At 31.8% G+C, this 25532-nt stretch overlaps 1 protein-coding gene across 1 annotated transcript in view; it reads left to right on the forward strand.

The window, feature by feature from the left end:
- The first annotated feature begins 16169 nt into the window (after nucleotides 1-16169).
- The window catches only part of LOC145331745 (uncharacterized), a 355671-nt gene continuing 346308 nt past the window's right edge, over nucleotides 16170-25532 (forward strand). The window contains exon 1 of the mRNA XM_080176576.1: nucleotides 16170-16288. Within this exon, the coding sequence (XP_080032702.1) occupies nucleotides 16252-16288 (37 nt within the window). The 5' untranslated portion in view covers nucleotides 16170-16251. The remainder of the gene's footprint in view (nucleotides 16289-25532) is intronic.

Raw genomic sequence — 25532 nt, forward strand, 5'->3', positions numbered from 1 at the left:
AGAAGGGGGGAATTAAATGGTAACTATAATTTGAGGAACAATAATAATCTCACTGTTCCTTTTTCCAGAATCAACTTAGTAGAGAGGCTTCCTCTTTGTTCTCTACCTAATACATGGAATAGTTTTAATGACCGTGACAATATAAAAAATGCCTTAAACCTAAATCAATTTAAGAAGCAGCTTAAAAAATGTATTCTCTCAAGAATAGATATAACATGTAATAGACTACTTTGTCGTTCTTGCCACCTAAGAATGTAAAACCTCTATGTTGTCTGTTTTACAAGCCTTAGATTAATCAATTCTCCATTCTTTACTTAATTATAAGTATTTTAATCATTAATATGAACTCACACACACTCACACAATCATCCTACCATTTCCGTCTGCAAATCCTTTCTCTATTCATATCCCTGTAATATACCCTTATAAAATGTTTACTTTCTCGTTTTAATAAAAAGATTCACACTACCTTTTAGCTTATTTTTCTATGATATTTGCAAAGGCTATCTAATATCACCTCGAGAGAGATTATTTAGTCCTTTGACACGTATATTAACTTTTTTGTCTTATGTGGATATTATTAACCTTGTTATTATACTGTAATTAATTAATCATGATCAATTTTACTGCTTGTTTGTGATTATTTATGTCATGTATATATGTATGCCTATTTTACTATGTGTCATAAAATAAATATTTCATTTCATTTCATTTTCATTTCATTTCATTTCATTTCATTTCACATTATTTCTATACGAATTTAGTAAAAATGGCCCAGCTATAGGTATTAAAGAAATGTAAAAATTAGATGCTTATTATCAAAAATAACAAAATATGACTATTACACACACCTTTGAAAATTTCGAACTGACGATCAGACCGTTACCATAGCTTTAGTAGTTGTATAGAGTCATAGAGTAGCTGTATATCTTAAAATATAGTAAGAGAATGTGACTTTATTTTCGAATTTTGACCAATGAAAACAAATATTTAAATATCAATCATAGTGTCTTCTCTACAGGGATTGAGGGGAAAATTATAAATTTTAAGTTTTTTATAACCACTTCTGTTTCGTTGGCTCAAAAACTGTGGATACTTTTATTGAATTTTGATTGATTGGTTCAAAACAAGTATTTTTCTAAACTTTTTAAACAATATTTTTAATCTAAAGATAGGGCAATTTTGATTATTTTCATTGGGTAAATTCATCAATTGATTTTCATGTCCATTGTCTTATCCATTAAGTTTATCATGAAAAAAGAGCAATGATTTAGTTTCTTTAATTTCAGCTATGATTTCACCATGGGGCCTTTGACAGGGATACAGGGATAGGACAATGTAATGGAGAATTAATCTATCCCCAACACATATGAGTGTATGTAATAACTATTGGGGGGAATAAGGCTTGTGGATTGATTTAACCGCCATGGACCGCTCCTTCCCGGGGCCTTTTGTAAAGTAATTAAGGCGATACAAGACTTGTAAAATTTTAGATTTCAAAGTCATTATCTAATTATCACACACGTACACACTTACACACACACACACACACACACTCACACACACATAGGTTTTAATCAGAACACACACAGAACAGATGAAATAGGGATAATTTACTTTATGAAGTAGCGCAGCTACAACCAGCTTGTTGTTTTATCATCAAAAAGTTGCATATAGACCTTAATCAAAGTTTTAGAAAAAAAAGAATTTTTAATCATTATTTTATGTTTGGTTAAGGAAAGGTTAGGAGAACCCTATATGACTATTAATCTTTAGGGACAGGGCCTTGCAGGTTTAGAGCATGTACCGGGGGAAAAACAAGGGGGTTTTGGTGTTCAATTAATAGTTTTGAGGGAGAGCATCGAATAAAAGAAACAATTAGAACGAAAAAGATAATTATAGAGATGCTGTGCTAATAAAAAGGTGTAGTAGACTAGTTTTGAGGTCATGATACATGATAAGTAATTTTTTACAGGTGTCCATCCACTTCCGCTCGTGTATAACATTATGAGAACCAAAAAATATATTATTACAACAGCACAAAAATGCACCTTCATCCTTGCTTCAATTTTAGTAATAAATTATCATTCTTGTCTTATTATGATTGTGTCTTATTTGCGATAAGAAAACCCTTTGTAAACATTTAAATTTGCGGAAATCAATGCACACCCTTTTGTCTTTGGGTGAAATTTTTTCGCTGCATTTTATGTAGTAATAATGTTACGGTCTTAATTACTTTCAAATCCAGTTTCTTAATTGTATCGTTCCTATTTTTACTTATCTAAAATAGCTTTAAACCTGCAAAGTAATTTATATAAAGCATTTCTTAAAAGGGGATCTTTATCTTAAAAGTCAGACATATAGACATCCTATCCTTTAATATGAACAAATTAATATCAGATTGATAAATAGAAGATTTAAAGTTAAGATAAAAAATAATTGAAAAATTCATGTTTTCAAAGATTTTTTTTTTGTAAAAAAAATCTATTAATTTATTGATAGATTGTAATAAAAGACCTTTCATCATTAATCAAATTTTAAATTACAATATTACGACTACTGTTATGTGGAGAAAAATACCCTAAAAAAATGGTGTTTATACATACAGGGGTCTAAAGGGATAAGACAATGTCCGATAAATTGATGTACATTACCAATGGTGATACACAAAATTACCCCTTTTGTAGATTACAATTAGTGGCTGAAACGTTTTGACCACACTCAACTTAATGAACCAACTAAACAAATTCAATAAAATCCCCCAATCTTATTAAGCCAACAAACAAGAAAGCGTTATCATATTTTACTTTTTTGCTGTTTATATATCGATATATGACTGCATTCATAATATTGGTGTTTTATTATATGCTAAAATTAGGACTGCGCCCCTATCATGTAGGGTCTATGCAAACGAAGGGAGAAGTGGGGGGGGGGGGGGGGGCCACAGAAAATAGCCAAAACCTATCCCAAGATAAATATTAAAACCAAATAGCCTAAACCAATCCCATGACTGGGAAAATGACTAGGTATTGTACCGTTTTCGAGATCTTAATTAACATCTTATATAATAGGATTGTCTACATTAATTTTGTTGTTGGTAAAATATTGGCATTTGTATAGTGGGTCAGAAATTACCATTTTTTACAAAAGACTGTTTAATTAATCTCACACCCTCCCCAAGAATCTAGACGAACAGACCCTATTATCAGAGAAGCATCGAAAACAAAAATAAAGTTTGATATCAATAACTCTCAAAGCTTAGCAGCGGGTGGCAAATTAATGCCTTTGCAGGGAGGGAGGGGACATTGGACTTAACATTATAAGGTTTCCTACTTGCTTGGCTTATCAACTTGGGGGAGTAATGATTGGTGGGTACAAACTATTAGTGTCCAAACTTTTCCACCAATACAGAAGAGGAAATTTTGAAAACAATAATTTGTGGTCCACATGAATATGTCCTTCGTACCCTTATCCCTCAATTTTTTCGTGAAAAATCCTCCAAAATCACATAAAAAATCTACAAAAAATAAATAAAATCTTATGTTCACAACCCTTCTATGATTTTGTTTATTTTTTGTTAGATTTTTAATGTGATTTTGGTGGATTTATTACGAAAACAATTTTGCCCCACTAAGCGATTATACTTATAAATTTATTGCTGTTTTAAAAGCTGAGAATCTTATAAACTCTCTTTTTTGTGACTTTTAGACAGTTATTAAAAAGTTCTAGTTTGCCAAATTATTAGAAGAGCATCTTATTAAAAAACTTAAACAAAAGAAATAATTATTACACGTGTCAAAAAATTATTGACCTTTTCAAGTAATTTTTTTTTCGATTGGCACATTACATATTTTTTTTGTGGTTGTTCGCGGATACATAAATGAAATATCACAGTTTATTTTGGTCTACGAAGAAAAATAGTAAATGAATAAAAATTTAAAAAACTAAATTTCATTTAGTTATGTTATAGCTACGCTACAAAAATACAACGGTAAAGCCAGTAAAGGTGGGGACAATGGGCTTTAAATTATACTGCAAACCAAAGTTTTACAAAAAACATTGTTTCTCATTCTTTGTTTTTGGTACTTTTGTTAAATATTAATTGGTTCAGACTTGAAGTTTTCAAAGATTTTAATCTACAGAAGGGATAATTTTGTTTATCATCATAGAAGATATTTATCAATCGTCCATTGTCTTATCCTTTATATCCTTGGGTATAGCACAAAGAGTTCTTTGAATGGTCTTATTCTAAAGTACAAAATCATGTTCATGTCAACTTTGATATACAAGGGCAGGTGAGATAGGGGACATTGGACTGTTTATTACCCTAGTCCCCAAAGTCTTGGAATAACGTTTTTTTATTTGCTGGGACTTATTTGGAGACTTTCAATGAGTTTTGATTAGTTGGTTTATTTAGTTGAGTGTCCAAATTCTTCAACCACTAATTGTAATCTAAAGAAGTCCTTAAGATTAATACCGCTTTATTTATAACAACTATAATTGTTTTTAAATGCACTACTCGTTATAAAAAGCAAAGCTGCTCTATAAATAGGGTATGTTTTAACGTCCTATATTGAAAAGAAATAAAGGTACTAAGAAAGAGAGGGAATGTCTGATTGAGCCAATAGGAGAATCGCATCGGAATTTACATTGGATCTCATTGGTTGAAATTATGTACACATTTTCCTACGAAGGCATGTTTTTTTTCATTTCATACATACATAAAAGTCAGCTGTTAACAGTATATTTTCTTAGTAGAAAGCTTTGCGGAATCAGAATTAATTGCCCAAAAATTTCGTTTACAATTTGAAAGCTTGAAACAAAGTTGGATTCTTAAAAAAAAAGTTAGGCTGGCAACTCGCTGGTGAGGCAAAATTATTTTTGTGAAAAATCCTCCAAAATCGAATAAAAAAATTTACAAAAATAAAATCTTAAGAGGGTTATTAACATATGATTTTGTTTAATTTTTGTAGATTTTTAATGTGCTTTTGGATGATTTTTCACAAAAATAATTTTGCCTCACTATCGAATAGCGAGTCTATCATTTTTTAAGAATCCACATCAGCTTGAGTCGAAAGTAAACAATACTTTTGTCTGCTAGGAATGTTCTCTCTTAGATTTGACGAAAAAAGGGTTCAGAATATTCTTCTACTCTTCTATTTCTATTTGAAAAGAGTTCATTATCTATAATACAAAGTAGAATGATGTCTGTCCGTCCGTCTGTCTGTCCGTCTGTCTGTCCGTCTGTCTGTCCGTCTGTCTGTCCGTCTGTCTGTCCGTCTGTCTGTCCGTCTGTCTGTCCGTCTGTCTGTCCGTCTGTCTGTCCGTCTGTCTGTCCGTCTGTCTGTCCGTCTGTCCGTCCCTTAAGATCTCGGTAACCACTGAACCGATTGGATTCTACTCTTCAGGGAATATACCTACTGGTCCTGTGGTGGTTTTAAGCTATTTTCTTGGGGGGTGGGATACCCCCAACCCCCCTAAAAACCAGAAAATCTCCCCCCCATTTTTATTTATTTTTTTTTGCAGGAGATTTCCTTGGTCCTTTTACGAATTTTACCTTAATTTTTTTGATCACCTCTTGGGGCAAAGCCCCTAGAGGCTAGGGGCAAAGCCGCTGGTATGTATATATAGTTTTTATTTATAACATTATAGGAGATATTATGTTAGTCCTCAAAGCCATTATCTTAAGACCCTTTATAACAGGAAATAAATATTGATTGGGTTGTACAAACTAGCACGTCAAAATTTTTCCACCAATAATTGTACTCTATTTTGATTATCATAATTGGGTGTGTAAATGAATTTATCCCAATTGTCTTATTCCTTAAGAACTCTGTACTTATTTTCAATGACTGAAAGATTAACTCAAATTAATCTTAATGCAATTTGCTTGTTATTGCTGCGCTATTTACTTTATTTATTTGCTAGCGGCTACGCCGCTAGAGGCCTCTAGTGGCACTTTAATTGTTTTTGTTTGTTAAAGTCTCTACGATTATTCTTTAATTTTACGATACCTCTTTATGTTACGTTGAAGTCTCCAAGATATTATAAAAATTTACATTTTTTTGTCATTTCTCTTGGAAGGGTTGTGGTACCCTTCCCCAAAATAGTTACAAACCTTCCCGGGACCCATGAGAATCTACCCTGTTAAGGAGAACCCGATCGGTTCAGCGGTTAGTGAGATCCTTCGGTACAGACACACAAACATCTTGTTACTTTGGTATAAGGATGATCAAATTGATCATTGCCTTTGAGACATGATTATTTTTCAGAAAACTCCTACCCCCTCCCTCCCTCTTGTTATTGGGATATATGGGAACTTCCTATAGTACTCACATAGACTCACATATGCTCAAAATTAAGTATTCATACATTTACACTGAAAAATTATACTGCAAATATTTTGATTTTATTATGTTATGTTAAGTAAAAATTATAGTACTTTTTTATTTTATTGGATTACAAACTCGAGGAAGGGTTGAGGTTTGAATAGAAGGTATTAAATGAATTTGGTTAAATTGAATCAATAAAACCATTACTTTTTTTGGCTATATTTTCCCTCATATATATGTTGCTAGTTTGAATAAATACCTTTTTTAAGACCAAGATTTGTATTTGTGTGAATAGGAAAAGTGATAATTTTCCTGAAATGTTGTCGTCATTTCAAGTTGCTAATAATAATATAGTCTTTAGATATTGGTCAATTCGTTCCTCCATGGTCAGCGGATATGATATAGGACAAAGTCATAAGGAGGCATTAATATTTATTTTTACGATACTTGTCCCCGTGAGATTGTTGCCTATGACCAAAAGCGGACATATAGACAATGATTGTCTTGGCAAATGAATACTGGGCGCGGATTTACACTTGTACATTCACACTGACTAACAGGGATCTAAAGGGATAAGACAATGGCAAAAAAATTAATATACATCCCTAACGACGATATACAAAATTACCCCTTCTGTAGATTACAATTAGAGGTTGAAACGTTTGGATACTAAATAAATAAATCAACCAATTAAATTGCTATAAAAGTCCCGAAAACTTTATTTTATTTAGATTCCAGATTTAGATTTAGATACAGACAAGCAATTTATTCACTACTTTACAAGGAAATATTTGCCCGAAAAATAGCCCAAAACCACCCAAAAACTTTGATGAAATATTTGCAGTAGCCTAAAAACAATAGCAAAGCATTGAATTAAGCCTCCCTAAATAAAACCAATTGGTTCAGTGGTTATAACAATTGAAGGACAAGCCAAAATATTGCTTTATTTAAAAGGATTGATTGGAAAAACATTAATATTTTTTTTGCATATGGTTGTGCTATCTTAGTTTTTGTTTCAATGAATTAAACGGTCTAACCCTCCCCTCCCCCCCATTTTGAAAAACATTCAATCCCTCATAGCATGTCATAATGAGAAATAGTGTTCTAACATTACAGCTAATTTCTAGTATTGCAGACACTCTATAACGAGTAGTATAGGTTCGTATTTTATTACATTACTCTCCCCAAACAAGTTTATGAAAAGTATTTATGTTTACAAAGTGCATTGCCCTCTATTTACTCCTTACATACATAATATAATATTTATATTTACAGTTTTCTTATATTTCTATTCCAAATACTTACAGTTTACCGTTCTTTTTTTATTCTAAATATTGCCGGGTCACTATTTAAGCACTACTTTAGAACATATTTGTTCTTGTTATAGCTAAAACTCAGTTAAGTTTTTTTTAGCTGTTTTTCTGAATATCTAATGTGTAACAGCAAAATTAAATTTTAAGATAAAAAGGGATTCTCGGAATTGAATAAGGTTAATTACTTCATCTAAAAAGTTAGAATTACAAGGATAGGATTATTGAATATAATATTATTCTTCCTTAATCTTCATGTGTATGATTCTGTATTTTGTAGATTTTAAATATAAGAGGGAAGAAATGGTTGTAGAATATTTCAATTGTTTTTGTCATAATTTATAAAAAAAACCCAGTTAATTATAATTCAGCAATGCATGCAGTATACTCAAGACAGTTTTTTTCTATTAAGAAATGCAAAATTACTTAATGTTAATTATCTTTTGTTTTACTGTATAGCACTTTTTTGTCTTATTATACTGTTGTTATTTTCTTATTTTTGTGCTACTTATGGGCATAATTGTCCTTGTATTTTTAATAAGCACAAAATGATTTAATAAAATTGTAGTAACTCTAAATAAATGTTTTACAGTTATGGTTTGACAGAGATGATTTCATGAAATTTTATGTAACAGTTTGTTGAAAAAATTATTCGGAACAAGGATAATTATGTCCATAAATATGTAAAACTTCTCCCATTAATATTTTTCTGCTACTAAATGGAGAATTTATTAATAATCTATTCACTGTATAAAAATACTAGAGGCTACGCTTCTAGAGGCCACTAGGAGCACTTGAGGTTGGAGGGGGGGGGGGGATATGGTGTTGAAGGGAAAGGCGACATCTCTTACTTTCAATTTTAGTCTTAAAAAAAAGATACTTCGGTATAAACAGCAAGGCACAGATCATATTACTTTTACGGCAATCTTATAGCTATTCCAGAGTATAGTGGATTTTTGAAAGATTTATTTGTAAACAGTTGTTTTGTGGAAAATTATATCATTCCATTCGATAAATTCATGCCCTCTCATTTTACTGGATTTATTTTTATAAACAATATGTTTATCAAATGTGACATAAAACCCCCCAAGAAAATAGCAATTTTTTCCATGTATATACTAACTGTGCCTCTAGGGGATAATCTACGATGAAGGGAAACTTTCCTATTAAAAAATAGTCTAAAACCTTTCCAAAACATATTCTAAAAAGCTACCTTAAAAATTGCTTCTTAATCAGTTTAGCTATTTTAGATATAATTGCTTTTTACATTAATATTTATCATAATTTGCAGGTGATTTCTTAATCCCACTGTTGTATAACCCAGACAACTACTAGATGCTGTGTAGGGGACCCTTTTCGTCCGCTGGCAAATTGCTTTCTGTTCTTTTGTAGCGTTCTTGGATGTGTTAATATTTACAACGCTTTTTTGGCTGATATTCTAATATCCAATTGAAAGTCGGCAAATGGTTCACGGAGTGAGGACATACAGTTATTAAACCCCTTCCCTCTCTATTGTTTTACTTTAATGTTCAAACACCAAGTATTTTTTTGGTGAATTGGGCGAAGCAAATAGAATTTATACATAACTGAAAGCATTTTGTTATATCACGTTTTGCCTCGTTAAAATGAGTCGTTGCGGCAACTTTTTTCTTCCAAATTATTGTACAAATGTTGCCTTTATTCAGAGATAGGGACAGAGATCTTAAAGAACAATAGGTGCTTTAATAAAAAGTGCCTTACGAGCACTGAATCACCCCATCCCACCCCTCTTATCCTATAATATAAAGTAGTAAGCGTTTTTTGTCTGTCCCGAAAGATCTCGCTAACCGCTGAACCGACATTGTTCTCCTTTACAGTGAAGCTTATTATAGGTCCTGGGAAGGTTTTAAACTATTTTTGGGGAGGGTGTCTTCACCCCCCTCCCCCCAAAATTTTTTTTATTCTTTTGAAACTCAAATTTAAAATGGGATGAGGTCGGATTTTTCCCCTCCTACCTTAAGTGCCCCTAGAGGCTTCTAGGGGCGTAGCCGCTAGTTTTTTAAATAGATTGAAAATAAGGTACTTCCTTTTTTTTCATTGCCTAACACATGCGGAGAGCCATAACCCTTATTTTTTCTGTGCTCGACAAGGCATTATGAGGGAAACCCCAAATCAATATACCAATAACGATTTATGCTGTTTTTCCATCAACATAAGACTGAAGTTATAAACCTTTGCAAGACCTATAAGAATCTTTAGCGTAAAGGAGAACCATATTGGTTAAGTAGTTAGCGAGATTCTTCGGTACATACAGACAGACAGATGGACAGATAGACAGAAAGATGGACAGATAGACAGACAGTCAAACAAAGACAATCTTATACTTTTATATAAGAAGTATTAAGCAAATATTTAAAAAATAAAAAATTTTTCTTTTTTGTTTTTCAGATAGCTTAGCCATGTCACAGAACCTACCGTTCTGGATTCAAAAATTATGATTTGTTTATTGTAGATTTTTGTTCGGAAAAATCCTTTGTAGATTTTCTTCGCCTATAATTTTCTCGTCAGAAATAACTCAATACAGATTATTGCAAGTTATATTTCAAACTAAGCAATGAAACTGCTCTAAAACCAGGGATCTTAAGGGATAAGACAATAGACGATAAATTGATGTACATCAAAACTGATGATAATTCAAAATTATAGGTTTAAAAGTTTAGACACTGCTATTTTGAACCTAATTATCAAAATTTTCTACGCCAACTAATGAGAGATCATATTTATAAAACTATGGGTACCATTAAAATTTAAAGTCTAATGTCCATAAGGAAAAAGGATAAGAGGATGAATACTCACCCCTTTTTCATGGTAAAATACTACTTCCCCATCCCTAAATTTAGAAGCAGACGAAAATCAAAAACCGCCCAGGGCTTTTTGTAAGTCAATCATAAATAATAATGTGAATAAAAAGAAAAGCGATATTTAGCAAACAGCCGTGGGCGGTCAGAATCAGCTGAATGTTCATTATGAAAAAAAATTCCCCCTTTTTAGAAATAGAAAGATTCATCTTTCATGAACAAATTTTTTTAAATAAAATTTAAATTCTATGTAATTTTTAATTAAAACATTAAAACGAAAATATCTAATCTAATATTCTTGCCCTAAATATGGAAATAGTAAAAAGTAAAAAACTATTTTTTAAAATAATTTTTAATCCTCCCATTTGAAAAGTAGTGGAATAGCAATAAATTTTTGCGCGGCAACAGCGCTAAGTAGGCCTCTAGGCCCACTGCCTATTTTCGTCTTCTAGTTGCTTCGATTCCTCTCTTTTATTTTTTTCTCTATGCTAATGTCTCATTCTTACTGATTTTAACCTTTTTAATTGACAAACTTATTCAAAATACATGCCGAAAGTTGTTAAAATTTTAATATACAAGAAGATTATATGTGTTTTTTTCTGTGAATTTCTAAATTTTATCTCAAATTTAAAGAGTTTTTTTTTTATTTCGCTGCTAATTGACTTTACTGTCCTTGTTAAATAAATTTTGAAATTCAATAGAATCTTTAAAGATCAGCCTTTGCTATGATTTTTTTGTCTGTACATTAAGATCAACAGCAGTCCATTTGTGGCGCGGCCTTTTAAAAAGTGCAGCTGAACGCGGCTACTGATCCGCGGTTTTTCACACCCCTCAAATAGGAATGTAACCTTATTAATCATTGTGTAATAAAAAATGTCATGATAGTGCAACTTTATTTTGTGGTAAACCTTGTTAGGAGCGCAGCTATTCATTGAAAAGGATGCGTCTGTATGTCGACCACTTTAGGATAAACGCTCATCATAATCCTATTATGTAAAGTATTAAGGTTTTTTGTTGGTGGACTTTAAGTTCTATTGAACCGATTTATATTTTCATTTTTGGGAAGTTTATCATATTTTTTAGTAGCGAAGCTACTCTATAATTTGAAATGTCCGTCTGTCCGTCTGTCTGTCTGTCCGTATGTCCGTCTGTCCGTATGTCCGTCTGTCCGTATGTCCGTCTTAGTTTGGGGGAAAACATCAATGTCGATAGGACCGCTTTTTAGCAGGTTTTAGGCTATTTTTGTATTTTTCACATTTTTCTCCATATCTTTGATGTTTATGGTCCGATTTCTAAATTTTTTTCAGTTATAGAATCAAAATTAAATTTCCTGTCGTTTCAAGAAAACAACTATGACGGTCAGACTGCCTTTAAGCAGGTTTTAGGCTATTTTTTATTTTTCACATTTTTCTCCATACCTTTGGTGTTTATGGCCCAATTTCCAAAGTTTTTCAGTTATAGATATCAAAATTAAATTTCCTTTCGTTTCAAGAACACATCAATGGCGGTCAGACTGCCTTTTTGCAGGTTTTTGGCTATTTTTATATTTTTCACATTTTTCTTCATATCTTTGGTGTTTATGGTCCGTTTTTTTTTAAATTTTTGTAGTTAAAAATATCAAAATTAAATTTCCCGTTGTTCTGAGCATCCAGTATGTAATTTACTTTGACCGTCAGTCAGTTAGTCATAGTACTGAAATATAAATAAATATTAAGAAATTACCAAATGTTGAAAAGGTTTCGTGATTTTTTCCTAATATGCATGCTTTTGTCAACTAATATCTAAATTCTTATTTAATTGTTTATGCTTCGCTACTTATGGATGTTGTCATCCTTGTTTAGATTGAATTCTTTGGGATAGTTTTTGGCTATTCTACTGCCACGAAATTAATAAAAAAATCTTTTTTTTTCTTAAAAAAAGATCATTAAGGGATAGAACAATTGAAAATGTGCATCCAGATGATGATTACTATTGGGGGAAAGAAAGTGTTGTAGCTTTATTTAACTACCATTATCCTTTCCCTTCGTAAAGATAAATCAAACGATGACAATTTGAAAATTAAAATAATTTTCTTTGAGAAAAGACATCTTATTATTATTATATTAATCCTTTAAATCTTTAAATCGACAAGTCGTGTGAAAACAAGGATGACAGCATCCATTACTGACTTAAATCAAATACATTGAAATCTGTAAATAATAATAATTTTGAGATTGCACATAAAATACAACAATGATTTTGATTTTATAAAGAAAAACATTCTTTTTTTATCCTGGTGGAATTTAGTAAAGTTATTATATCAACATATCCATAAGATACTTCCAAAATGTTTAAAAATAATAAGTTAGTAAGTTAAATGTAGGGTGAACCTCAAGGAGGGAGGGGACATATTGCTGTTTATCAAACAAGCCCCATAAGTTTTATAGTAAATCTTTGGCTTGACAACTTTTGGAATTTTTATTGAATTTTGATTGGTTGGTTCATTAATTTAGTGTCCAAACTTTTTAACCATTGATTGGTGTTTGGGATGTACATCAACTTATCAGCCATTGTCTTATCCTTTTAGATCCTTGAATGGTGAACCATGTTATATTATTAAGAGGCTTCACTTTGATGACCTTATGCTGTCACCACAGCCCTTTGTATTCCACAGGATATTAATTAATCTACCTCCAAACCAATTAATCAAATTTTCAAGCTCTCTTTTTAATTTGTTTCCTTCTAATATTAGTGTTTTTTTTGTTAGGAAAATGTTAAAATAAAATGTATTATGATGTGTAAGTGTGTGTTGGGCTGGAACGATTTTTCAGGGAGGCATTGCATTTGGCCCGTACAGGTTTAAGGCTTTTTTAAGTTGATTAGATTCAAAAAGAAAACGTAGGGGAAAAAAGTCACTTAAAAATTAGCCAAGTGACGTCATAAAAACGAGGTATTATCCATCTCTTTTTTAGGGGTTTTCTTTCCCACTTTTTCTCTCATCTCCCTCATTTTGTTGACGTCATGTGTCTGATTTTTGAGTGACTTTCTCCCCCTACAAGAAAACTTGTAGGCAGTAGGGGTGAAACATTTAACCACCCTCCAGAAAACAAATTTTTGCAAATCTATGTGGGGGAATGGTTAATTTCCCCTCATTGAAAAAAATCCCATAGATGGTAGACGCGAAGCTTCACCAAAAGAATGAAGCCACTTGTGGAATGACGGAAATCAGATAACAATCTTATAAAATCTTACATACAAACATGGGAAAAGATAGACTCACAGACATATAGATAGATAGACAGATGGATAGATAGATAGAGGGGTGGATAGGAAGTTATGTATTAAGAATGAGCATGACATTTTTTACTTGAAAAATTGTTCCTTAGAGTTTAAAAAAAGGAAGTTGCTGTGAAAATTAATTAAATCATATTTCTCAAATTGTTAAAACAATTAAATTTTGAAGATTTTTTAATGATTTATTTGACGATTTTTTTAATGGTTTTTAATTTTAACATTTTACATTTTTTAAAGAATTGAATTAGGAGGGCAAAACACTATTAACTAACTGGTGGCCAAGCCCCTAGCCTGCTTTCTTTTATTTTTACACTTTGGATGGGGCAGTTTTGAGGGGAGGGGGGGGGGTTAAGGACTTTAAAATAACTACTAAAGTAACACTAAAAAGCAAAGATATATTAAACTTAACAAACTCAGACACATACAAATGCATAAACAAATTTGAAAGATTGATGGCTTATGACAATTTGTAGAGTATCTCACCTATCCAAAATGCAGGGCTCGGCAGCCATGCACAAGCCATCAAATTAAACCCTGAAAAACGCTTTACTAAACTGACTCCAGCTGATTTTCAATGCTCGATTGCTGCTTAAATGCAGTCAAAACATGGCTGCCGAGCCCTGCCATAAATACAAAAACAGTGCCCTATGGTCCTTACATTTTATTGGGGAACAAAGATCATGTCAAAATCTGTAAAATTTATTTGTTTATGGTGGCCTTTTTTACTATCTACCTATCAATACTGTTATCTACCTATCAATATTTTTATCTACCTATCAATATATTGAGAGGAGATAATCTATTGTTTTTACATGTTGTCCATAATACGGAAATACGCAGATTATGGCAGTTGTCCTATAAACCAACAAAATAAAAAAATGTCTATTAAAAGCCATGTTTTACATTAAAGTAGCAATATGTCTGTCTGCACAAATGTTCAATATGATCTCGTAAATGGTTAAAAGGATCTTTCCATACAACCCTTAGGAGATATTCCCTCGAGGAAAAAAACCTCAATTCCCCTACTTTTGAAAAAAAATCTAGTTGCTATTGAGATCTTTTTAAACATCTTATTAATTGATTTTTTTGTGATATTGTATAAACCTAAGTTATGGTTATTTCACAGAATACCACAATACTCATAAAAATAAAGATTTTTCAATTGATCCCTTATTTATAGTACATGTAATTTATTGCAACATAGCAACTTAAATAATTTTGTCTGTCCGTATGTAATGTACGTTTAGTGAAGTATTAACCTACCAAACATAGAATATATGGATGTTGATTTTATATATACGTAGAAAATTGTCGTCAATTTAGCTTGCTAACATGGACATAATTTATTTTTTCAGTTCGTTTATTATGTAGGAGGGGAGAAAATTAGGTATAGGGGATAGAAGGGGGAAATCGTTAATTTAGCCTGCTGCGTGTTTTACTTTATTAGAGAAAATCTGTTGTAGATCTAAGTAATATTATATCCATTGTGTTAATAATCATAAATGTCAATTGTTCTATCTCTGAATTTGAGGATTTTTAAAAATACTTTCGAAGATTTTTTAGTCGGTTCCTTAAATTGTTTAGGGCAACATTTGCGTTGCCTCACCTTTCTTATTATTACAATATTCCAATGATGCCAATAAATTCCAAAAAAGGACAAAATGGGTTGAAAAGTATCATCAATGAAAATAAAATTACTACTCTCTTATCATATGTTTGATGGCAGGCATATTTTTATTCCAATTTTGTACAGTATTTTTTCAGGATACATAAGATTTTTTTCCACTTTTTCAAGAATTATTACAAAATAAGGAGATGTTTTAATTCAAACCTTAGAGTGTAGTCATTATATACTAAAGGGATAAGACATTGACCAATAAATTGATGTACAGCCCCAATGATAATACAGAAAATTACCCCTGTTGTAGATTACAATTTGTGGTTGAAACTTTTGGACAATTAATTTAATGAACTATCAAATTCAATTAAAGTCCCCATATTTCTTAAGCCATCGAATAAGAAAAGAATAATACTTTGGGGACTAGTGAAAGAAACAACCTAATGTCCCCTCCCTCACTCATACTTATTAAACTTGCATACATTCCCGAACTACTAGGTATCTGTCATCTATATATAAAGTTTGTGTGTACTATTAAAATATTTGGAACCCTATACCCCATAATCAAAACGGTTCTATATCAATTACATAAAAATTTATTTGGTCATATAATAATAATTTTATTAAAATGCCACATTGTACTTTTAGATTTTTCTGACTATGTCATATTTAGGGATTTATTGACGATAAACTCTTTGTTATTAATCTTTTAGACTATTATCAAAATTTTAAAAAGACAAAATAAAAGCAACAATTTAAAATGTAAACAGGAATAACCACAAGTACCAGCAGTGGGCAGCGGATCTTTACCTGATCCTGCTGGGACAGACAGCCTCCAGATTGATTGGTAACCAGCGAAGCATATCTACATTCTACACACAATGTCAAAATTGAAGAGATCAAGCACTTTTAACGCAGGCATTTTTAATATTCACAATTGAATTATCAAAATATTATATTTTATTTTAGTTTTGTTTTAAAGGTAAGTCATTTTCAAACAATAGACATACATATAAATGTTATGTATGATAACTTATAATGAAGATTTTATGGATTATTGAAAGAAAACGAAGTAGCGGGTTTCGTCGTATGTTCACAGTAGCTTTTGTCCTACTTTAAGCCCCTGTGGGGTCTCTTACACTGCGAGGAAATCATTATCATTTATCTAACCTATCAAAACTACTATGAAAATACGACGAAACCGGCCCGCTACTTCGTTTTATTTCCACAATCTGATTTTATTATTTATATTTGATCTTACTCCAACTATTAAGGCGGAGAAAGATGAATTTATCCGCTATTGTCATATCACTGCAATGAAACACTTGCCTATAATATAATATTCCTCGATTTCTTGGCGAGAAAAAAAAATGTTTTCCAAAAATTGTACAGTTGCCAAAACTTTGTACAACACAAACCAACACTTCCTCGTCAATTTTATTTTTGCATACACGTACAAAACAAAATCCACAATTTCCCACATTTTTAGTAATGCAATTTTAGCCGCCCCCCCACAACCTCATTACATCATATATTTTCAAGTTGTTAACATTCAAAAACTATTACTTAGCTTTTTGCTTTTTGGCGTTTAAAGTAAATAGATACCATTTATAAACAAATGGTCTGTATGTCTGTCTGTGTGCTGAGCTTATGTAGTTCTTGATAAGTTATAGTCAGGTTTTCATCTATTTTGGGGAGGGGGCAGTTCAACCCTCCCCATAAAATTGAACCTGAAAAATTTTAAAGAAATTATAAGGATTATTAATTAAAGGTTGGGGGGGGGGGGGGTTGAAAATGTCTAAAAACAATCCCATAGAATACTGTTACAAAAATCAAACATGTACTATCTTGAGCCACACATGGTTTTATGAAAGGCTATACTCAAAAAACGCCTATCTCAGAAAACGCCTATCTCAAAAAACGCCCATCTCAGAAAACGCCTATCTCAAAAAACGCCCATCTCAGAATTCGCCTATCTCAAAAAACGCCTTTTTAAAAAAATGCCTTAAAAAACCAGATTCTTTCGGAGAACTAAGATATTTTCAATATGATTTTTTATGTCCGTCATGGGAGATAAGGAAAGAGTCGTGTGTGACGTCATAAAGATATTCTTAAAAGGAAGGATGAGAGTAGAAGTGGGAAAGGAAACCCTATAAAAGAGATGGATTTAGACGTATTTTTATGACGTCACACATGACACTTTTCGTATCTCCATTTTATAGTAGATTTAGAAATCCTAAACAAGTTTAATTGAAAAATGACAAAATTACGCAAGAACAAACATATGCAGGGTAGGAATGGTCGATGATTTACATTTTACACCCCTTTCTTTTCCCTTTTACATGGCAGATTTTAACACACAAGAATTAGGGGGAAGATTAATTCTATATCTATTATTGTATCCCTTCTCACCAGATTCAAGCCAGGAAGGTAGGAGACATTTGGCTGTTTGTGTTTAATGAGTGATGGGACATTGGGCTGTTTATAACAATAGTTTTCAAAGTTTTTTAATAACCTTTTCTTATTTGTTAGCTTAAAAACTATGAGGTCTTTTATTAAATTTTGATTGGTTGGTTTCTTAAGTTGAGTGGCCAAATGTTTCAACCACCAATTGTAATCTACAAAAGGGGTAATTTTGTTTATCAGCATAGGTGATGTACATGAATTTATCGACCATTGTCATATCCCTGCTTCCCTGATTCAAGTACACATATGCATACATACATCTACTTCGTACTTGGTGGTATCACCATAATTTTTCAGCAGTTTCTCAGGTCCTAACCTACATCACTTTTACTGTAGAATTAACAGATTGTTTGAACCTAAACTCTTCTGTAATTATATGGTATAGAAGGTGAAGGAAATGTCGTATTTGTGTGTTGAGTTATACCAAAAATGACACCTTCAATTTACAATACAAAATTTGGACCTGATAGATAATGCATATGACAATCCATCAATAATTGGTGCACCGTTGTTTCCGCCTTAGAGACTGAAATCAAAGAGTTTCATATTATCTAATTAGTTTAACAAATTTGAGCGAAAGATTAAAAAAGACAGAAGTGTAAGAGGCAGTTTTGACTATAGTTAAAATTTGCGGAACCGATAAAAAACAATATTGATTGCACACCAATTTTTTTTATTGAGTGGAATAGGAGAAGTATAGATACTATTATGTATATAGTAGATAGGCTTACCTATATTAAGGATAAGCGCACCTATGTTAAAATGCTTCATTTTAGAAGATTTTTTCTGCTTTTTTTATGGATTTTTTTCGATTATGTTTTAAAATGGGCAATAATAATCTGTAAATTTCTTTTTTAGCTTAGATTTTAAGGAAGTAATAAACATGAATTTTTAAAATTTTGTTTAAAGATTGTAGGTTTTTAGTATTTCTCTCAATCGTTGGCTTAAACATTAGATACTTTAAGCCAACACTTTTCCACCAATATTAAAAACTACAGATGTTTTAATCATTTGTAGTCCATTTATCGTCCATTGTCTTAACCCTAAAGATCTATTAACAAAAAGCTTTTATAATTTAACCCTTATATTATAAAGGAAAATAGTCTTTAAATTTTATTGATAAATAAAACCATTGTCTTAAAAACAAACCTAAAATTTCCAAGTATCTCCAAAGTAAACTTCAAAGCTATGAGAAAGGTAAATATAGAAATATGTATGTTCCTTCAAAAATGTAAAAAAAAATACAAATTTAAAAAAGTGCTATTTTGAAATGAAAGCATTTGCTGATTGTTTGTCATCACTTTTATTTTATAACCAATCACGCATCATCTTGTGTAAAATACATCCAATTATATGCTTATAATTTGACAAGAAGGCACGAGGTAGGTAAATATTAAGAAATTTAAAGTTGACCGTTCGCTCATTGGTCTGTAAAAAATTAGGATCTTTTCAACTGTAGTGGTCTATCTCATATTGCAGCTGAGTGATAAAACGCTTTAAATTTTAGGTTGTTTTATAAAAACACCACTGGGGCATGATGTAGTTTCATCTATGTCAACCCACTTTTAGAAGAATCTGTATTCTATACTAGAAATTGTAACTGTCTATCTCATGTAGCAGCTGAGTAATTTAAATTGTTTGTTTTTTAAAAACACCACTGAGGCATGATGTAGTCTCATCTATGTCAACCCGCTTACATAGATTTCACAGCTAATCCGAGTTCAATAGGCAATTGGATATACAATATACGTGGATATTATCGCATGGGGTTATTGTCATCAATTAAGATTGATAACATGGACGTCATTTATCGGGCAGTTTGTTCATCTAGTATGAACAGAGGGAATGGGGTGAAGTGGGGGATGGGGGGGGGGATCATTATTTTAGCCAGCTACAAGTTTTACTTTACATGAAAATCTGAGCTGGATCTTTAAATCATTTAGTGGTGAGCCGAGCCAGATCTGCCTCAGAGGTGAGCCACAGCTACTGCTAAAAAACATTGAACTTTAAAAGATTTACGGCTCGGTGGCATTACAATACGAAAGTGAGCCGGATCACCAATGCCATTTCGATTTAAAGATTGATATGAGGTGAGCCACTTTCAAAATCGGCTCGCTTGTGGCTCGGCTCGGGCAGATCGCTGATTTAAAGATCCAGCTCTGGTGTAAGATCCAAGTATTAATAAATCCATTGATAGGCAACATTGAATATTCAAAAGTTAGGGAGGAAAAACTCCCTCTGTTTTCATGATAGGATACTGAACATTGAAATAAATCCTCCAAATTCCTTTATTTGATTTTTGCCTTTAAAAGGGATGAAGACTGAATTATCTAACAAATATTGAACTTTCCTAGTCCACTCTCTTTTTGCTTTAAATTTGTATGATAAAAACTTTAGGCGGGAGAAAACCACTATTCCTTCTTTTTTATGTTGTATTATAAATATGTGAATATACAGGTGTAGTTTTATTTTAATGCCTAATAAACCTTACTATGCTTATGTATCTAGTGTTATGTGTTAAGCGCTTACGTATACTAACACTCTCAAAAATACATCCATTAAAAGTAAAAGTTTTAACAGAATTTTTTTCGCGAATTTAATAAAAAGAGAAAGAACCTATCTACATATTCTTCTTTCTATTTACTAACTAACAAAGGCATAATTTTACAGAAAAGCTCTAGCCGTCAATTTTGCCGCTGCTCTCGGCCGTATAAACTTAATTAAAAGCCGCAGAAGTTTAGGTATATCCGCAGCAAGAGCCATTTATAAACTAATTTGCTTTGTGTTTTTTTAAACAATAACCATTTCTGTAGATAAAAAATATTGGTTGGAGAGTTTGAACTAGCCATTGCCAATCTAGAACTAAAAGTGTTCACAATTTTTTAACCAACGAATGAAAGAGCATGTTCATAAAACTTTGAGTACCAATATGATCTATAGTCCAATATCCCTTCCCTGCCTGCAAATTTTTAAGAGTGTAGATCTAAAGCCGGAAGGAAACTGAGTGCAACTTGGTTTAACCTCAGACTGACAATTCTTACACACACATCTTTCTTTACACATCTTAGGCTTCATTTACTTTTATGTGCAATTTTTCAGAGAGAGAGAGGACAATGGGCTATTAAACTAGTCCCCAAAGTTTTATAATAACGTTTTCTTTTTCGTTGGCTTGACAACTTTTGGGACTTTAGTGAGTTTTAATTGGTTGATTAATTAAATTGAGTGTTCAAATGTTTCAACCACTAATTTTAATGTTCAGTAGGGATATTTTGTGTTTCATCATTGGAGATGTAAATAACTTTATCGGCCAATAACCTTTCCTTTTAATTAAATCCCTTGCAATTTATTCAATTTGTACAATATGTTGTATTTGTAGATTTGCACAAGAACAAATAGCATAAAACTTGCCAAGGACCAATACTAAACTTAATTGAAACTTTTGGGATTTGCGAGATCTTTTTGGACACTCCCCCCCACACAACTTAAGGTTTTATTACATTCATAGTAAGATACTTTATTCGCCACGAAAATTACGTTTGTACGTTTGTAGTACATTTGAGTAAACTATGATTTGATTATCTATCCGACTATGTAATCTTAACCCTTGCAACCAAACATCTTTAAACCAACTGCATTTAAAGATATATAACAAACTTGGAATTAATCCTATGATTGTTATTTTACTATCTGCGGAAGACTGTTTATAATACGTTGCAATAAATAACTTTTCTTCTATATTATTTTAAAATATTAATTTGATTAAGTATTTCTATACAGATTAGGTTAGGTTAGGATATGAATGGACAAATAAGCCCCCCGCAGGGGTTAAGCATTTAAAAAACTTATAAAATAGCCTAAAATAGGTTAGGTTAAGTTAAGTGTCCACTCCGTCGTTTATCCACTCCGACGTTTGGTACTCCTGCGTTTGTCCTAGGACCATAATATCGACATTCTTATGTTTAAGTCTGTTTAAGTCCAACTATTACCACTTTAAAAAAATTTATAACATTAAGACTAATTCTTTTGTTGGTTTGTTGATATGATAATAGTTATTTCTCGTATCGTATTATAAACGGCTTTCCGCGGATATAGAATGTACAATTTCTATATTCGTAGAAAACTAGATATAATACGATGCTAGACATAGTTTTTTCGTATGGATGAGAACCAGTTCCTATCCACCGGATTCGACTGAATACGAGAAAAGCAAATATCAACTGTTTAAACCAGTTACATTATGTAATATTTTAAATGTAAGATTCACCCATTTTAAATCAGGTAACGAGGGATACAACAATGGATTATATACTGGACGTATGCCACCAATTCTTAATTGTATTATTCTGGCTTAAGTAGTGACAACTATTGGGTAGAAGAAAGGGTTGTATATTGATTTGAACGTAATTGTGCATTTTTTTTCATATGAAGCCAAAATATCTAAATTGGAGGTAGCAAGGGCTTAAATTTATTTTAACAACCAATAACCTGGCTCTCCCTCCCTGGAAAATAATGCAATACCGACCATCGTTTTCTCCTATTGCACATTGACAGAAGAGAGTGTTAGGAAAACAAGAATAATTGTATCCATGAGTGGCGCAGCAATCAAAGCTAAAATGAAATGGAAAAAACTATTGATGATAAATTACTGTATATCCCCTATTATTAAACAAATTACCCCCTTTTGATCGGTCCTAGGACAAACGCAGGAGTCCCAAACGTCGGAGTGGAAACTTAAACTAACCTAACCTATTCTAAACTATCTTATAGGTTTTTAAGAGACTAACCCCTGCGAGGCGCTTATTTGTATACTCATATCTTAACCTAACCTAACCTGTATAGAAATACTCAATTAAATTAACATTTTAACAATCCTGCGTTTGTCCACTCCGACGTTTGGGAATCCTGCGTTTGTCCTGGAACCTTTTGATCAAAATGATTGGTTGAAAAGTCTAACGATGTTAGTTTAAACCAACAAATTAAAATTTAACAAATGAGAAACTATGTTGACAAGTATAATTTACAATCAATTGTCACCTCCCTCCATTACATCAAAATTTGATTGAATAATTTTTAGGAAAGAATATCCCTACCTGCCTTTGCATATAACATAAAATATACATCATTGTTATGTAGTAATGCAATTGACGACGTTTTTACACTTCCACAAATAATTTCCAAATAATTTACCACTGATAATAAATCTAATAGACACGATAATAGTTATTTCTCGCATCGTATTATAAACGGCTTTCCGCGGATATATAATGTACATGTTTTTTTAGCCACGAGGTGCCGAAGGCACTGGCTAAAAAAACTTGTTTTAATCTTATGATTGAACATTTTTATATTCGTAGAAAGCTGTATATAATACGATGCTAGACATAGTTTTTTCGTATGGATGAGAACCGGTCCCTATCCACCGGATTCGGTTGAATATGAGAAATAGTAATCTTGTGAAACTATTGGGGATGAGAAAAGGTAAAATATTAACTTCACAGCGAATATCTCAGGTTGTCATTTAATTTTTTTGGTTGTGGATACCATATTTTTAAATGTCAACTACAGCCTTATGTCCTTATGTTCAGGCATCTAAATGGACAATCTGTAGATTACAATAAGTGGTTAAAACTTTTTGACACAGAACTTGAACTAATTGAAATTTAATAAAGCCATTGAATAAGAAAACGTTTTTATAAAACTTTGGGGACTAGATTAATAAACAGCCAAATGTCCCCTCCCTCTCTGCTTTATGTTAACAGCACAAAAATTTGACTGGGTTTGTAAGACCACCCCATTGACAATTTTGCTGCGAAATCTCGACCCCTGTTTCTCCATATTGCTTTTTCATACGGGGTGGTGACACAAATTATACAATTATTTTGCATAAAACTTTTCCGCAAGTCAAAATTGTATTTTAGTAATTTTTTTATTGTACCTATTAAAGCGTGCTATAATATTTAGCTATTTGAACACAATTTATTTAATTAACTATTATTAGTTTTTGAATTACTAGCGACTGCGCTCTAGCATTCTTGGGCTCTGTATTCTGTAAGTTTTAGGGAGGGGACAGAAAAATTGTCTAAAATCAGCTAATTTAATAAAATTCAAAAAAACTAAAAACTATCATGAATGGAATCTATGTTAAGCAACCTTACTGAAGACATGATTTTACATATAGGAATTAAAAAACAGATTAATTTGCCGTTCATTTCTTTACAACTTTTCTGCCAGTAAAAAAAAATAAGACGTTTTGTGTCACCATATATTTTCTATCTTTTGTGAAATCTTTTGAGAGTTTTTTGAGTGACAGTGGGAGTGTGATTCTCTACAGAGATACAGGGATAGGACAATGGATGATAGATTATTATTTCCTCCAATATTAATGTGTTACCTCTGCGTGTAGTGTATTATTAGAACTGCGTTGCAAGGTAGATACTGGTTTCTAGAGTAAAAAAACTACTTGGTTGAAGACTGATTGTAGTGGTTAGATTAATATTAGATCAGCCATGACTACTTAAATCAACGTAGTACAGTATGATCTTATAGAACTAAAAAAAGTAAATGCTTAAATAAGGTCCAAAAAACAATAAATATATAAATCTTTTAAATTTGTCATACAACATATTACTTAACATTTTGTAACAGAATAATATATTTCATGGTTTTCAACAAATTTTGCCTTAAAAAACCGGTTTTCCAAAGTACCCTTTTTATTTATGTAACATGACTAATTTAACGTGTGTGCAAACATGCTTACGTTTTTAAAATTCAAACTGCGCAGCTTGTGTTAATGGTAGAAAAAAGTCAGGAAATTCGTCAACTTTTTGACTTGTTTACGTATCCCTTTATGTCAAGAACAAGAAGAGAGCAAAGGCGCTATGTAATTTCATCAATATAATATCCGCAATTTAAATGACTCTGTTTTCCGGTACATTACGGGAATCATACATTCCAACTTACACACACATACACATACACATACACTCACACACACACACACACACTCACACATGAAAAACATTTAGGGTATGTTTATATCACCTAAAGAGAAAAAAAAACAATTATGACCTAACTTTCTCTCAATTCAGAAAAGAATATTTTTATTATTTTCTGCATATAATCCACAATAACAGTGTTAATCTTTAAAAGGATAAGACAATGAATTACTGATGCATACCTCCTAATATGTTAAATACAAAATAACCTTCTTGTAGATTAAAATTATTGGCAAAAAAAGTATAGCAGCTCATAGTTTGTACTACCCAATCAAGGTTTATTAAACAGTTCCCAAAGTTTTATGAGAGAATGTCAATAAAAGTTTGGGTACCATATTAATTACAATCTAATAGATATTTCTTCCGTGATAATACCCAGGAAGAGCAGTTTATTACACTAGTCCCCAATGTTTTATAATAACTTTTTCTTGGTGGCCTAACCACTTTGGGAACATTTATTGAATTTTGATTGGTTGGTTCATTTAATTGGAGTGTCAAAACGATTCAACCACTAATTGTAATTTATTGAAGGGGTGTTTTTTTTTTAATCATCATTAGGAATATATAATAATTTAACGGCGATCTTTTCCCTTTTGATCCCTGATAATACCCTAACAGACAAAATAAAAAATGATTAACTCAGTCACCTCTCATAATTTTAATACAAACAAAATTTTAACCAATAGGTATTTAATTAATGA

The sequence above is a fragment of the Acartia tonsa genome, chromosome 11 (assembly GCF_053477335.1).
Source record: "Acartia tonsa isolate MP-2025a chromosome 11, ASM5347733v1, whole genome shotgun sequence".
In the NCBI taxonomy this organism is placed as follows: domain Eukaryota; kingdom Metazoa; phylum Arthropoda; class Copepoda; order Calanoida; family Acartiidae; genus Acartia; species Acartia tonsa.